At 43.8% G+C, this 16148-nt stretch overlaps 1 protein-coding gene across 1 annotated transcript; it reads left to right on the top strand.

The window, feature by feature from the left end:
• The first annotated feature begins 1553 nt into the window (after positions 1–1553).
• Positions 1554–13992, top strand: LOC8036530 (CD9 antigen). The gene is made up of 7 exons (XM_029973661.3): positions 1554–1958; positions 6183–6380; positions 7990–8070; positions 8803–8898; positions 9722–9823; positions 10308–10391; positions 12547–13992. The coding sequence occupies exons 1-7, from the start codon at positions 1899–1901 to the stop codon at positions 12604–12606; spliced, it is 681 nt and encodes a 226-aa protein (XP_029829521.2). The 5' UTR covers positions 1554–1898; the 3' UTR covers positions 12607–13992.
• The last annotated feature ends 2156 nt before the right edge of the window (positions 13993–16148 follow it).

The following is a 16148-nucleotide window of genomic DNA, read 5'->3' as shown; positions in this document are numbered from 1 at the left end:
CAAGCAGGCAACGGCGCGGCCTGCTTTTTCACTCGAGTGGCGTCTTTTGTTTGCTGGATCCAACAAAAGATGGCGCCACAAGTACAACCCGCGCCTAACTCGTTTTCTTTTATATATAAACAATTGAACAGTTGACTCAGTTTGCGCTTTCTCTGGTATAGCAGTTTTCTCAGTAATAAGAATTAGTGCAAATAGCAACACGGGACGGTATATTGGTGTTGTTCTGAGAATGTGCAATGTGCATTTTTTGTAGCGACTGTATGATGGTTTTATTTTGCCATATTCGTGTGTTTTATAGCAAATTCCACTGATAGATTTGTCGCGGTTACGGAGCGCTTTTTTTTTCTTGTTATTTTTTAGCCCGTGCAAACGCGAGCTAGCATTTACCGCTCTAAACGCGCGAGCATGGAGCAGTCTTGGATCGCTCTAAATCTGCGATCTGAATGTGCCATAAGTAAGAAATTATAGCTTAGCTGCGACTGTTTTATACCTCATTTTTACCCCTCCATGAATGGTCTTCCGTTGATTGCTAACAATTTTGTTAAATAAATAAAAAATTGTGCGGGTTCGCAACAGCAAAGGACAAAGATGAAGACCGGCATTTTTGTGCAGAACCTTCCATGGATTAGATGTGCCATTTATGCCACACTCGTGGAGTATAAATCAGAAAGTAAGAATCCCAAGACAGGCTTCTAGTGATGAGTACCAACGGTAGAGGAAGATATCTGCCAGCCCTAAGAACAAGGCACCGAGAGTCGAGGGTTTCTTACTATTGAACGCCTTGCTTCCGAAGTATAAAATTAGCAACTAACGCGTCAAAAGAAAAAAAAAAGTCAGAAAAACAGATGTGGGATATGACCAACTTCGAAATTCAATAAAATGTATGCAGGAGCGTCTTCACCAATCAGAAGGTTTAAACACTTATCAAAATGTTTGCCACCACTGGTTGTTCTGTTTATATTTATGCAGAGAACCGTTAAGGTTAACTTATAATGTTTTTTTTTTCTCGATACAAAGTTACTTATCACTGAAGCATCTCGCCCTTTGAACGATATTCTATTTGAACAAGTATTAATTGTTTTAGAAGCATTTTCCGCGCATAGTGTATATCTGGAATAATATCGATGAGCTTAAACGTATGCTTTTAAGCTATGACTTTATTTCAGCAATTGCTAAGGTCGCCTTAATATACGCCTGTGTAAAATATGTTGAATTCTTATTTGTTGCATCTTGTCCCTTTATTTTCTTTGCTCGTTTTTGCTGCATTTCCAGGATATTGCTGTGTTTTTGTTGCTGTAGTAACCTATACTAAATCGCAGAATTAAAAAAAAAAATCACCAGAGCGCTGCTCTCATTGAAAAGTAAAAACGCTGAACAACAACGTTGATCCGTCGCACGAAATCAACTGAAAACAACCTTACAACCATGAATGTCTGTCAATCCGCGGAACCTATGTATGCAGTCAGGGAGCGTTGGTGACAAAAACAGCAGTGGAGGTAACGGTGGCTCTGTCGTCAACATTCAGCCGCCAAGACAACTGACGGATCTGACTCAGTGATTGGGCTTTGTGGGCTCGATGACTTCATCGGCCCGAGGCACACGGGCTCAGCAGTCGCGTCTCCGCGGTCTACGTAGCGTCAGAACGACCGTTGGGACCCGCGAGCAAACATCGAGTCGGGGAAGCGAGCGCACTTTGTAACCCAGCGATAACCGAACAAACAAAAAAAGAAAACATAAAAAAGAAGGATACCTCGACGTGCCTCAGGCGCGGGAGATAGCAGCAGGAACAAGACAGCGGACCACCGCCCTTTTGTGCGTTCAACGTTCATCGGAGATCGTAGCCTCTTGCGACGTGCACATTTCGTTCTGCAAGTGACCGCAAAACATCGGAAGTCATCATGGATGAAGGAATAGCGTGCGTCAAGTACATTCTCATCACATGTAACCTGCTCGTCTGGGTGAGTTTCGAGGCTTCACCTGAAACGGTTCGAAAGAACCTCCACGTTAGGCTTAGCGCGATTCGCGTTCTCTTGTTTGTGTACCTCGGCTCGCCAAAGAGATGCAGAAGAAATAACACATGAGAAATTTATATTGTATCTCGAGAGGACATACATAGAAGGCCCCCGTTGAAATGTTAGCTTTGCAGTTAAACTGTTGAAACGTTTCTATTATCAGTACTCGATAATGTTTACAACTTCGTGTGAGCAAGTACTGCACTTTCATTTCATGGCACAGTGCAATAATATAAATCTGTTAAACATGCACTTTGCCAGCGAATCTAGTGAATTAATTTGCCAACGAAACTAATACGTGTTTGTTCTTTTTTGAATCTTGCATTTAAAGTCTATACGTTCGCTAGAGCGCTACTTCACACCGCGAATCACGCGGCGCTATTCAGGAAACGAACCGGTAACCTGCCTGGCCACTGGTTACTATGAACCTTGTCATATCAAGAAGAAAAAAATCTAAATTTTTGCATAGTTTATACGCGGTTCCTAGTGGTTCTTGGAAGAGTATGTTTTCTGGATAAAAATAACGACGTTTCTTTCTGTATGAAGCTTGTATATTACCATAAAATAGGTAAACAGCGGGTCTTGATCTAAAAACGAGTGTAAGCGCGGAAATAGATGAGATGACTATGCGTACTGCGGCAGACGTTTTGAATGGTAATGGTCGCTGGAATGCTCCTCCACCTGAAAAACCTAATTTGCTTAGCAACATCAATAATCGCGGAGGTGTGAAATGACAGGACGATCATTGTTTCTGCTAGAATAAGTCAAATAGCTTGTGGAAATTACCGTGGATAGAATATTTTACGTCAATGTGTGACGCAGTTTCAACCTGGTATTTGTACTTTTTTTTAATTTTCGCTGATACAAAATAGCGAGCAGAGTAAAAATTCTACCATTCAATATTTGGCCCACAACGAGCACATGCATTCATCTCTCTAGTAGTTTTTGATGGCATAATCTGGGTGCTGCACTAAATATGTAAATAAATACAGGAGTTCGAACGTTAAGACTTCGCCGCATGTGACACATATGCCCCAAAACGTATTTTCTGCATGTCACGGAGCCGCTGTCTATTTTCGAGAAGGTCACATTACAATAGCAGTTAAGGGGAAAATCTCGAAATATTCGGCATCATTTAAAAATACATTCAACTATGTTGTTGCTTCGCTTCTCACCATTTAGTTGTTTTATATTGAACCAGCTGAGCAACCGCTAGACTCAGAATAAATGCGAATCTCTCTAGAGCTGAATTAACGAGATAGGAACCAGACTCCGAACAAAATATACCTCCGCCAATTTTGATTTATGCCATGACGTTGGTTAAACAGACATGCACCTTAGTTTCACGTTCTATGACGCTCCGTTGTTTTAGTAAAACTTATGAAAACACGTTCCGAGGTGGCGGAAGTGAGACACGCGCAAGGCACGTCGACGGCGTGCTCGGAAAGGAATTCGCGTATCCGCGTTATCGGTCGGGGCGCGTCATCACGTGGGCGTTGGACTCTGAGGCACACCTGCGTGCTGACGCCAACAACACTCGAACTGTACACCGTTGTTCGCTCGAGGCCGTGAAAGGAAAGCCTTTTAATTAACGGTTAGCAGCATGCACCAATGAAAAGACAGGAGGGGCATAATGGAGAGAGCCCGTATGCACTTTGAACAAAAAGGAGGCCCATGAGTTCGCTTTCCCGCAAAACACAAAAAAGCAATCGTGGCACAAAAAAAAAAAAAAAAATGTCTCGGCGATTGACGAATCTCAGGACGCGATTAGATTTTCAAAAGTGTACGGTGAACGTGACTTTCCACTCGTACATTACGTAAGAATGCCAATGAAAATAAATTCGTCATAAACTTCGGCATGTCATCTGTTTAACAAAAAAATACTTGCATATACTTTACCGTTGTTTCGTTTCCATTAAATTTTTTTTTGTTGCTTATCTCCCTATGGATTAACGTACAAAGTAGAGAAAGGGCTCCGAATACGGTAATTTGGCAATGCCCTTCATTAATAAGGTGAGAAGGCACTCAAGTTGCGCGTACCTCAATACCCTAAAGCACTACTAGCATTTATGTTTGTTAACAACCAGACATAAAATTCATCGATTCAATTTACTACTCAACACGTATTTCTTACGTTGCTTTATTTTTGGAAGCTTTCATTCACATTCGCGTTTGTTCCTGCGACAAATAAAACTCGTTTTCCCAAAGATTAACTGCATGCAATCATATGTATTACTATGCTTTATACGTATTGCGAGTATAGACCTTTGTCTGCTCCATTCCATGGGCGCCGCCGTGTTTTTCTTATGCTGACGCCATGACAGAGTATAGGGGACTGTGCGGGGGGGGGAGTGTTGAGATACGGGAAAAGGGGGTAGATGTCCATGCGTACTATTATTCACCCTAATAGGAGGGGTACTGTGCTTATTGCAAGAATCCAAACGTTCGCACATATCGTAACGCAAGAATGTCACAAATGCTTAGTCACGAAGATTCAAGAACGACACCGATACTAATCAATAAAGAAAAAAAAAAAAGACACCGATGCTAAAAGTGCTGTAAAAAGCAAAAAGCTTGTTTCCCCATGCACAGCCATTCATTTTCCAATAGTGTGCGTTTGAGATTATTATTCGCCATTTTGTCGCTGGGGTCAAGGATTTCGGACACTCGTCTATTCTATTGTTGAATTCTTTCCTCTGTTTAAAACATTAGTATAGTACTTGATTTTGATTTTCGTGCCTCCTTGTCTTGTGCTTTTTTTTTTTTTTTTGTCTATATCTCCATTTTTTTTTAATTTCCCCTTTTGGGGAAATTTAAGCAACATGTTATAAATAAATAAAAAATAAATACGTAAATCAATCAATAATATTTCAATTCCTTCCAGCTAGCGACACTTACAGACATACAATTTTCTTAATTCATTCAGCCGTTCTCTGTCCATCTTCCTGCGCAAAACTATAATTTCTGGCCTTTTCTTCTTTCCTTGCTTGTGACTTTTAATTTTTTTCAAATTTTATTTTGGCCTTTTTATTTAAATAGCGTGTTGCAATTGTATTTTGTATCTTTCTTACCGCATTGTTGGTAGACACAAGGACCTTGCATTGTGTGTTCAGCATTGTAATTACGAAACACGTTTCGCTTCGTTTCATAATATAATGAGATGGTATTATTGTATATTTCTTTCGCTTTTTTGATGATCGCAATCGCAATTAGTCAAAGGGCCTTGCCACTCTTTCTTGTTTTGTTTTTTATATGTCTGTAACTTGGTTGCCTATTAACTCCTACAGCAAGAAAGGGTCCCTTTGGCAGTGTAAAACGGACTTCCACGGGAATGCGTAAACTCATGCACTATAACAGTTAACTTGCTGCAACCAAAATCGAGCAAATTTTTGACGAAGCGTGACTAGTTTAGCTGGCACCGTATGGAACATGAAATGTGTTTTATAAGGCTCCGACACAAATGAATACGAAACTGACGGTGGCATTATATCCAGAAAGGTTGCTTTATAGTACTCCTTGTATCTAACTTGTGAGCATGCGAACTTGCCTCGCTGTAATATGGTACGGGGTGCTCCCATAGACCGAACGGATTCAAATAAAAACCGTTCTTATCTAATCAAGTGCTTCTGGCGGAAGTCATCTTCAGAATTTGTATGTATATCGCTTGCAACATTGCTAGCTTTCGGAAGCCACGGACACGCGTGCGCTGGGCTGTAAAGATGACAAGCTCAACTTTTGCTTGTGTTCTTTTTTTTTTTTTAGCTTTGGAGAAGTGAGTTTTATTTGTAGCTTGCATTCACTCAACAAAAGTGTCCATTGTAGTGGCTTTGCTGCTGAGTACGTACCTCCTCAACCATACAATTCGCGCCACGGAGCTTTTTTTTTTTTTATTTCTGTAAAAATCAGTACGAATGACCAGTAGCGCGGTACAATGGTGTCACGCGCAACCCATGTGTAGTCTCCGACAGAGCTTTCTATTTTCGGTAACACTTCGGCGACACTTAAGCTTCGAACGTCCACCAGCCACAAAGCATGGCCGAAGGGAACAAGCGCATGCTAGAAGTCGGGCATTAGCGAGAGAGTCCCTGCTATTCTTATCCTGTCGGCGACGACAGTTTGATTTGGTTTCCAGAGCAGCGCACCGGCTGACGACAAGACTTTCGCTCGCAGATGCTCGGCCTGGGAGTGCTGGCCGTGGGCATCTGGATCAGGTCGGATCCGGACTTCTGGGTGTACCAGGACAACCTGCCGCTGTCCAACTACTACAGCGCCTGCTACGTCATCATAGCCGTCGGGGTCCTTCTTCTCGTGCTCGGATTCATGGGCTGCTGTGCGGCGGCCATCGACAGCCCCTGCATGCTGCTCACGGTGAGGCCGTGGACTAGATCCAGTCCGAAAGCTGCGCCTTGCAGAAATGATACTTCAGTCACATTGTGGTGACTTTAGCGCGTCGTAGACTGGTGCGTTTACCGCGTCCTCAAAAAAGTGGCCCCTCCGTTTCCGCCTGATGACGCCATAAAAGTGTCATGTTGCTGCCTGCCGCGACCCTGGCGGTGGTACATCTGAGGAGGAGGATGAGGCAGACTCCTATTTTACTGTAGGTCACTCTGCAGCAAGGCAGTCGACGGAAACCAAAGCAGACGCGAGATGGAACGCCGCAACGACAGCAACCCTATAGCTTGCGTCCGCTCGCTCTTCTTTTTTTCTTTTTTTTTCGCCAGCATTTTTACTATCATCGGTCAGGATTGCGACATCCACCAGCGTGACATGCCGACTTCTGTGACGCAATCCGTTGTCACTTTGGAAACCACTTTTGATGCTTTGGGCCTCATAGATGGTTAACTCGGTAGTTCAAGATCCGTTCCAGGCACCGTAGGCATGTATACTGTTGCGTAAAATGAGCGTTTCCAGCTATCACCAGCTTCTCGCGACGTGCCTGGCGGAAAATGCGAGACATGTACTCCGTCGTTCTGCTTAATGCTACAGTTCGCGACGGAGCGAAACTATACCGCAGTGGTCTCATAACACCGTATATCCACCGTTCAAAAAATCGCGTTTCAGGACCATAACCGTCGCAAATGGGGCCCGTATGCGCTTCTAGGCACCACAATGGCGGGGCCTAAAACCCGCTGCCACGTAAACGAAACGTCACGTAACAAATACGGAATTGAGCCGTGGTGGCGTCGAACAGTGGGGAATGAGAGTGCCGATACTTTGATCGTAGTTTTCTATTGACTAACACAGGCTGGACCACTATATACAGCACGACACTGCAGGCTCTGGGAAGAGTGTGCGTAAACGTGTACCGAGGGGGTTTGACACTTCTCTCTGGTCTGTACACAAACACGCAGCTTCAACGTCACGCCACTGAGGTGGCGCTGCTGTCGACATGGCGCATGCGCAGAAGTTTCGCTTCACGCGAATTTGGTTTCTGTGCATGAGCACTGCCCACACCTGGCGCGGGCAAACTCTAACCTGTCTGTAAACAACGCGTTGACCTATACCCTGGACAAGAGAACTGCCGAATGCTCCCAGTCGTCCACATGTCTGACCTGAGCGGCTGCGGGCAACTTAAATACATGGCCACCGTCGGTCGTTCCTGCGTTCACAGGTATCCACGCGGATGACGCGCTAATCGAATGCAATGACCCTTCTGATTTAAGAGAGAGGAAGAAAAAATCATAATACACTTCCTAGGTAACAAAGACTTATCGCGCTGAATTGTAGACTTCCCCTCAAGAAGGCCGACGCGGACTACGAATTGGGCCCAAGTGCTGCGTCAGCGCTCGGCTGGGACTCGTGTTCTCACTGATTGGACACGAATCCAAGCCGAGCACTGACGCGACGATCAGATCCAATCTGTGCCCCGTATTTGTCTTCCTAGACTGACACTGGACATTCACCATAACGTTATATTCTGGCCTGTCGCAGTTCCGGTATGCGATGCTCACGCGAGAATATTTTTGCATCTTTGTAGTACTTCATCGCCATGTTTGTGCTGCTCATCCTGGAGTGTGCCGTGGCCGGCCTGGTTTGGAAGATAGCTGACGGAGACCAGGTAACTTTTGAACCTTCTCAACGTCACAAACCATTGAGATATCAGATGCTTGTTTGGCCAGCTAGGACGTTAAGCGAGAGCTAAGACAGTCGACTATGTTGTTGTCTGTATTAGGGCTCGGTAAAGGCTGCTTGCCAGTGCACGAGCAAGCGACCAATTTTGCATGAAGATGTAGAAAACAATTTGCGTTCACGGAGACCTTGGTTCCCAGAATGCCAACAAAGTTTATCGGCTATCGCTACTGCTAAAGCGTAAATAATCGATAAAAATAGTTTTTCTCCTCGCTGGGAGGCAAGCGAGACTGGTAGACCGCGAATGCCGAGTAACCGCTTTCTCAGATAGGCAACTTGCCAAATTCAACATCTAATGATACCAAACCAAGGAGGCGGGTTATATGTGCACCTTTTCCAGAAAATAAAACAAATGGTTATGCACTCTGTTGCTATATCTTTTATACTGTATCTTGTGGCAATACTTAAAGTGACCTACACGAAGATTTTCTTTAACAGGAGTGAAGTGCCCTCGGGCAAGTTACTGAGACTGTCTGATTTGACAATGGAGGGCCATTGAGTTACTGATCGCCATTAAAAAGTTTTTTTTTTTTTTATGAAGTAAAGAATGTGTTTACATTGTGGGACCCGCTACTTAAAACTCAAGGAAATAATGTGATGTATAATATATTAAATACAATTATGAAATCACAAGCTTCAACAATGCATATTCTCTTGACAGTTGCAACAAAAACTGGCAGAAAGCATAGGGCAGAAGATGGACACCATAATAGAGGACTCAAAAGCCAGGAGGTTCATGGACTTGATGCAAGTTCACGTAAGTGTGTCCAACAGTATCACCTTCAAAGTTGAGTCTAACCTGGAATAAGTCAATAAAACAGGGCACCCTGTCTAAGGAATCGGAATATATGAAGGCTGGGTTAATCGCCATAGCTTCTACGTCTACATAACTAAGCTCGCAGGGCGATTACTAGCAAGGCGTAGAACAAGGAGGATCTATTTTCAACAAAAACCAACAAACTTCCATCGCAGACCTCTCAAAACTCTCACAATATCACCAGCGAGTTATGATATTTCACTGATGGAATTATGTGTCAAGGGTTTACGACGGCTTTACCACACTTCATTCCAAGTCACTTATTTCAAAGACTACATTCTAAATACTTCACACAAAAGGAATTTAATTAAAATATATGCTATCACGAGGCGTTTTCTTGCTGGGGCATCCCATAAGACGAATTTATGCCATAATATATAATGCATAGCTTCAATACACTTTGGAATAGGGTGTCTGAGATGATGTCCTCCCTTGAAGCGAGGGAATTTCGTTTGAGATTTAGACCTTGAAGATTCACACCATAAGCAATGCAGCCGATAACGGCCAATCATTTCAAAAATGAGTGAGTGGAAAAAGAATGTCCTGGCTAGCCTGACTGATCACTTCAGCAGGTTACTTTGTGCTAGAAAGCGTAAGACGACTATAGAAACATAATACAATTTAGAAATGAGAAAACAACCATTCAAGTCTAAGAATGCTACAGCTCGGTTACCTGATGGTAAGGTGCGGATCGGTCACATCATTCGAATGAAACATAAAAATAAATACGCTTGATGACGTATTTGTGCCTCACTGATTACAGCTGGAGTGTTGCGGCGCCACCTCAAAGGTCGACTACGAGGTCCGCTCGCTAACCATACCACAGTCATGCAGCAGCTCCAGAACCAACAACATCTTCTACTACGTAAGTATATAGGCTCCTTGCACTGACGTCACATCGCATACTTTTGAACACCATGTAAAAGGGGGAGAGGGAAGCTGCTTTTGTAAGAATTTTGAGTGACAGGTTAATCTTCTATAATCTTCTGGGAGGAGAACAGCGACGTCTGTGCTTATCCGGGGGACACAAAGGAGGATCCTGACAAGAGGGGAGCTCCCTCTTCCCCTTTTCTCTGGAGGGCATCGGAAACGACGTCATGTGCAAGCCCAATACAATGCGACTTCCACTTTAGTCTGAAGTCGCCATAGTGAGAAGTATACGACCGTGTGGTTTTAACAATGCCGATGTTCTACGCAGTCGATGACTAATCGTGTTGCTTGTCCACTGGAGCTGATTCAGTTCTTCGCGCTCAATCTCATTCGTTTTCACGCATCCTAAATAGTGAACAGCTCACATAAATTATTGATTATCAATTCCACGTTGAGCTCCGTGTCTTTACTCTCCACAGGGTTGTAGCGAAAATTTGCGAGTGGTGCTGGAGCGCACCGGTGCCGTGGTGGGAGGCCTGGGCCTTGCGCTCGGCTTTGTCCAGGTGAGCCTAATCCCTATAGCGAGTTATCTCTTTTAAGTCACTCCTAGTGTTCAGTGAAATGTACGCGTGTTTACTGTGTGCACAGAAAGTTTAAAATGTCTGCTTGACGAAAATATTCTTAAACAACAAATAATTTGTGACACCAAGAAAAGCTGCTGCTGTCTGGTCCAACGAGAGGCTCTAGTTCACTGGGTATTTCATGCAGCAACTCTATGCATAAAACTCAGTCTCGTATTTATTTACAACTGATATGAACGAGTTAGACTTTTATCTGTCCCACGCGAGCCAGACGGTTCTTGTTTTCATAATCTAGACGACCGCTTGCATGCCAAAATTTTAGCCGTATGCGCGCTTCAGCCATGTACGAAAATAATTTTGGGCCACCTTATCTCTAGATACCTTTTTTTTTATGGCTTCTTAGTGAACACTTTCACGGAAGTCGGATTGTATCTGGCAAACCAGCCACTATAAGACAAAATCGCGTGGTCTAAAATAATAAGTCCCAGCAATCTGCAAATAGAGTTCAGTTGACTTTGGCGGCCAGAAGTAATGTAGTAAATCATTTTCAGCGTAAACGTGCAAAATACTGCCTTCAACTAAACCCAGTAGCTCAAACGTGTTCCCTCTTCAGTTCACAACCGGCGCAAAACCGTTTTCATGGAAATATTGTCGTAAATATCGAAGGTCGGCGATCTTTCCATGGAGTCGTAAAAGTTGAACGCGGGGTCATTTAGTCTTTTTTAAAGATTTCAATCACGTCCACTCTTTCTCCTTCCAAAACCTACGCAATGAAAGCGGACGTGTATCAATGCCTCGTTTAACAGTAAAAAAACAGAATAAAATGCTTTATATTTCGACCGAGTACACTACCTCGGACAATCGTGAAAGTTACGACCCTACTCTCTAACTTTCCCTGCATACAACAAATCAGGTTTTTTCCCCTGGGGGGGAAGGAACCTGGTGTCCTTGGCCTCTGGAACCCCACCGAGGAGCAATGAAAAAGACGTACGGCCGACGCGAAGAACGCAGCGGTGGATCTAGCGATCAAAACAAAAATAGCCTACATCTGTTTCACCTTACGACGGACCGTATAGAGGGCGCTACGAGCCATCGGAACCAATGCGATGCCGTGTGAATATCACGTGACCTTCGGGAGGGGCGCAATGACTTGCTGGGCGCGTAGTTACATGACATGTTCACAGCGCTCGATTGGCAAGTATGGCTAGCAACGTTCGCTATGGTCCATCGTGCGGTGAAACGGAGTATAGTTCCAGTCGCTGACAGCGCCATCTGTCGCGAATAGGGGCGGTACGCACTATTTCGGAAGGATTGTGTACGCAGTAAACAGGTCGTTTCCACTGAGGGTTGCCGTGTGTTTTCTTCTCTCTCGAGACGGCATTCTCAGTATGCGCAACGTAAGTGGACGATAAAAACATAATGCTGGCAATGTTCAAAGCTGCCACTTAATGCCCTGTGAAGAGTGTTTCTTGTAGCAGTAACTTAGGGAAGCGATTTAGTGGCCTTTGAGCAAGCAAGTAGAACTAGAACCACATTTCGTTACCCCACTATTTGGGGCGGAATATGGAGGCATTAGCGTTCGGAAATGCGCGGGGTAAATCACCTTGTGACTGGAGATTTTCGCTGGTATTGACCACGGCTCTGCGGAACCTAAGGCAATAAAACAAACTGAAATTATTGTCCACCAAAGCAAATTGAATCTAGTGGAATTGCCTTGGTAGTTGATTACTATCTACACACCCTCGGCCGCCGACAACGCTCCATCTCCATCATGCTCCATCTATAGCTCAACCCAAAGCCCCATTACTCCATCGCAGTTATATTAGTGGCCTACACGCAAACCTTCCATCTCCGTTGTAGCCCTGCTTTGTTTTCTAATTAGATTTTCTGCGCCCATGTGGACGAGCCGCTCGACTGTCTTCCACTATGCCCATCGGGTGTGAGGATCATGTTGTCCTACGCAACCGTTCAAGCTCGTAAACCGAGAAGTGTCTACAGCCACCGACAGTCTGCAAGTTACCATATAGTGGCTCTGCGTGCCACTTGAAAATAGGTTGCCGCTGTGTAACAAAAACAACTGACTCGCGAGGTGTGACAACATCAAACTCAACGCGCATTTTGAACTTTTTTGTTTCAGATAATCGTGATGATCATCTCTTTGTGCCTCTTCTGCACCATCCGGCAAGACTCCAAGTAGACTCCAGCGAAAAGCAGCCCAGCCAGTCGTTGCGGGGAATGTACAGCGCGCGCACAAACAGGTTTTAACTGTCGGTACACAGGGAGAATCGCCTCACGTGCCAAATCAGGTCGCTTCCTCACCGCCACGGGTGTCAATGTTCACTTAAATATGCAAGGCCTCAGAGTTCAATATACAGCGCCTATTTTCCTAAAACAAAACAAAAATTAGTGACTCTCTATTCTAGCTCGCTCAAATATGCAGCAGCTGAAGCCACCCAACGTATATATAGACTGCAGTAGCAAAAAAAAAAAAAAAAAAAGGTGCGCCTGTACATGTGCACACGTGTGCAAAAAATAACTCTCAAAGCCCATTCGCAGATCATCTTCTCGTACATATAACAAGAACACCCTGGTCCTGACGGTAGAGCGTTCTCATAGAAGCCACGAAACACGGGCCCCAAACATAACTGTTTTATCTACTGTTGACACAATCAGACCAAGTCCTCAATGGGAATGTCGCGAGACTGACGAGGTTCGAGCTCGCGACTTTGTTCGACTTTGTTCGTCAAAGTTCGACTGAAGTTCAACAATTATGCGCATCATCGGAAATGAAAAACGAGCTAACGTCAACTGAGGAGTGCAATATTTGTTGTGTACATTGTGTTATTGTGTCGCTGTAATGAGCTAACTATGCATACTTTCAGCTGAAGTCAAGGCGCAGCCGACCCTACGAGGTAATGGTACCAGTCAAGCAGCGCCAAAAGTGCAAGTCACTAGGCCTTTTTCTGTTTATGATTGGTTCAGCGATGACAGAACACATCCAGAAACATATCGAACACCATGATGGTGGGCCTTTGGCGCTGCCTGTTTGTTCCCATCACCTCGTAGCGTCAGCTGCGTCTAGACTTAAAACGAAGTATAAAACATGTTTTTACTTTTATATTGTGTAAACATTGGTCATCATTTTCTTATACTTCAAATAAAGCACTTTTTTCAAAATTATTACATTTCTGTGTAGAAGTCTGGCAACCCCGTCCATAGGTCGAACTTCGTCGAACCAGTCGATCCTCGGGTTCGACGAACGTACGCGGCATTCCTAGTCTTCACTGAACCGTTTGCCTTCGGCGCTCTGTACATAGGCCACAAGGGCATTGCGCTTCAAGACGAACGGTTTGCCCATGTCAAGCGCGGTCGTTGTAACAGGCGACGCATACCGAAGTGCGTTTGATTCAGCTGCCCACTGCCGCAACGTCACATCACCGATATTTCCTTTAGAAGAGACATCATTCCTTGAACCAGCTTGTTTTTAGTGTTGAGTTATTTTCCCTTCGTTTTATGGGCGTTACTTTGTGACTATGTGTGTATCCGTGTAATAAAGGCCAACTCTATGCCCTTAATATGTTCATTATTGTGTCGCTTTTTCTAATCTTTGGTAGAAAGAAATGTAGTTAATTCTTATGTGAACATAATAGCTCTACTCAGTTCGTACATCGAGACGGCTGGCTATTTGGATTGCTTCATAAACATAATCGAGTTATCTGAACCATGAAAACCCTGGTTGCATTAAAAAGACACTAACCCCCCCCTTCCCCCCCCCCCCCCCCCGCCCCCTTTTTCCCCTGCAAAACAAAAAAATTGGTGAAGGAAAGGTATGACAAATACAAACCTTTTCCAACTAAAATTTGATTTGAGCGCAATCTTTAGGTGGCTAGATAAATTTTAAGTTGGTAGCCATGCCGAAATATGACATGTATGTCACAAAATAAATCTTTGAAATTTTACGCCGCAACGTTTACGTGGCGAGTATAATTTTAATTACATGTTTCCATGTCGGGGCGTCGACCCCGATATCAAAGCATGTTTTCATATCGCTCGAATGAGTCTAGCAATGGAAATACTATACACATTTGTTTTTGGTAGAGAAAGCTCATTTTGTTACATATGTGCCCTAAATGGAATTTCTGAGTTCAGTGTGCGGTTAAGTGCTTCAACAAAGAGGCATTTACTCACATCCTGCTACACTGCTCGACGTTCCCCAACATTCATTTAGTTTCATTTATTCGTACCTCACAAGCGCCCTACTAGGGTATACATGAGGGGGGGGGGGGGAGGGGGAATTCAACAAATTGAGAGTAAACAAAAAGTAAAAGCGCGTAAAAAGAAATGCTATGGCAAAGTAAAAAATGCCTACAAAACATTCCGGTCAAGTACAAAAATAAAAATAACAAAAACACGCGGCACATAAACATACGCGTACAAACACTGTGGCAAAGTACAAAAATGAAGATACCAGGAACCCTAGAACACAAATACACATCAATTCATAAAGTACAAAGCGCACGCATTCTTGAATTCGTCAAAGTTATTAGGAGCTATGATATCGGCACGGCAGGTAGTTTATTCCAATAGTTTATTGCCAACTGTAACGGAGAAGTTTGGAAAAGTATGTTGCGAGGTGCCTGTATAGTAATAGTTTATGTTGATGATCTGATCCATTGAGAAGGTCAAGCTTGAAAGGTGTATTACTATTATACAGGATGAAACAAGGAGACGCCAGGCTCTTTAAATCGACCGGAAAATTCGGTTTCTTAACGCATAGAGTTATTATAATGTATGCTAGAGGTTGAACTGGCGCTAGTGTCTATGCGACTTCCGGGAGGCGAATTGAAGCAGACAACCAGTCAACTTTTGCGGTGCTCCTGTGCATTCCTACGGGAAAACGCGCGTGAATTTTGTCTCTTCGCCGGAAAATAACATAAAAAACTTTTATTATTTCGGTTGTACCGGATAGTATGTACCTTTGTTAATATTGTAAAAGTGTAATTGCTTTAATAGCAGCATTTTTCTTTGCCATTGAACGATGTTACGCTTCGCAATATTTCAGGCCCAAACCTCTGCTCCATGGCAGGTATGTAAAAACGAGCGACGATTCTGAGCTAACGATCGAAAGGAATGCAGAGTGTATTCAAGGTTCGCTAGGATTCCGGTGCCGGTTATATATTGCTAATATGCCCGACCTGTCACTCTATGAATATGATTCCGTCGTGAATCTTTACGATCGGTTAAAGAACATTCGAATGTAAAAAAATAAAGCACGAGGGCTACGAAAGGTGTGCCTTTTTATTATTTCCTATGTCAGGCAGTTTTTATCGGGCACCTGTTCTCTGACTTTTCCCTATTTGTAAATATTTGGGGCGTGTTGTTGATGATTTGAACCCAGCACATGCATCTTCGCACATATTCACGGGCAGAAAAAATGAAGCAGTACTTATTTATTGCAAATCGGACTATATTACGTGGCTTTCAATTTATTTTGATCGCCTGCATGCGAAAGGAGTTGCTTATCCAGTGTTACTGCGTAGTTTTTGCCGTCTCTCTTGGTCCTCCACATGTCCTTCGTTCGTTTGACACGTATATCCCCATGGCGGAAAGCGCCGATGCCGTGTTCGCGCTAACAGTGTCCGGCAGTGCACACAAATACATGTACGAAACGGTTTTAGCACCGTTTTTCATGCGACGAATTTCAAATAAAAACGCCGTAACTGACCAATTATTTCGTCT

This window comes from Ixodes scapularis, unplaced genomic scaffold (assembly GCF_016920785.2).
Source record: "Ixodes scapularis isolate PalLabHiFi unplaced genomic scaffold, ASM1692078v2 PGA_scaffold7__128_contigs__length_106722199, whole genome shotgun sequence".
Taxonomy (NCBI): Eukaryota; Metazoa; Arthropoda; class Arachnida; order Ixodida; family Ixodidae; genus Ixodes; species Ixodes scapularis.
Note: the sequence above shows the minus strand (reverse complement) of the source record. Positions and strands in the feature narration are given on the sequence as shown.

What these genes read in the sequence shown, in the direction of transcription:
- LOC8036530 (XM_029973661.3), top strand. Translation starts at nt 1,899, where the DNA reads ATGGATGAAGGAATAGCGTGCGTCAAGTACATTCTCATCACATGTAAC. An exon ending in CATGTAACCTGCTCGTCTGG is followed by an intron (nt 1,959 to 6,182) that starts GTGAGTTTCGAG and finishes TTTCGCTCGCAG; the next exon opens with ATGCTCGGCCTGGGAGTGCT. An exon ending in TTGCGCTCGGCTTTGTCCAG is followed by an intron (nt 10,392 to 12,546) that starts GTGAGCCTAATC and finishes TTTTTGTTTCAG; the next exon opens with ATAATCGTGATGATCATCTC.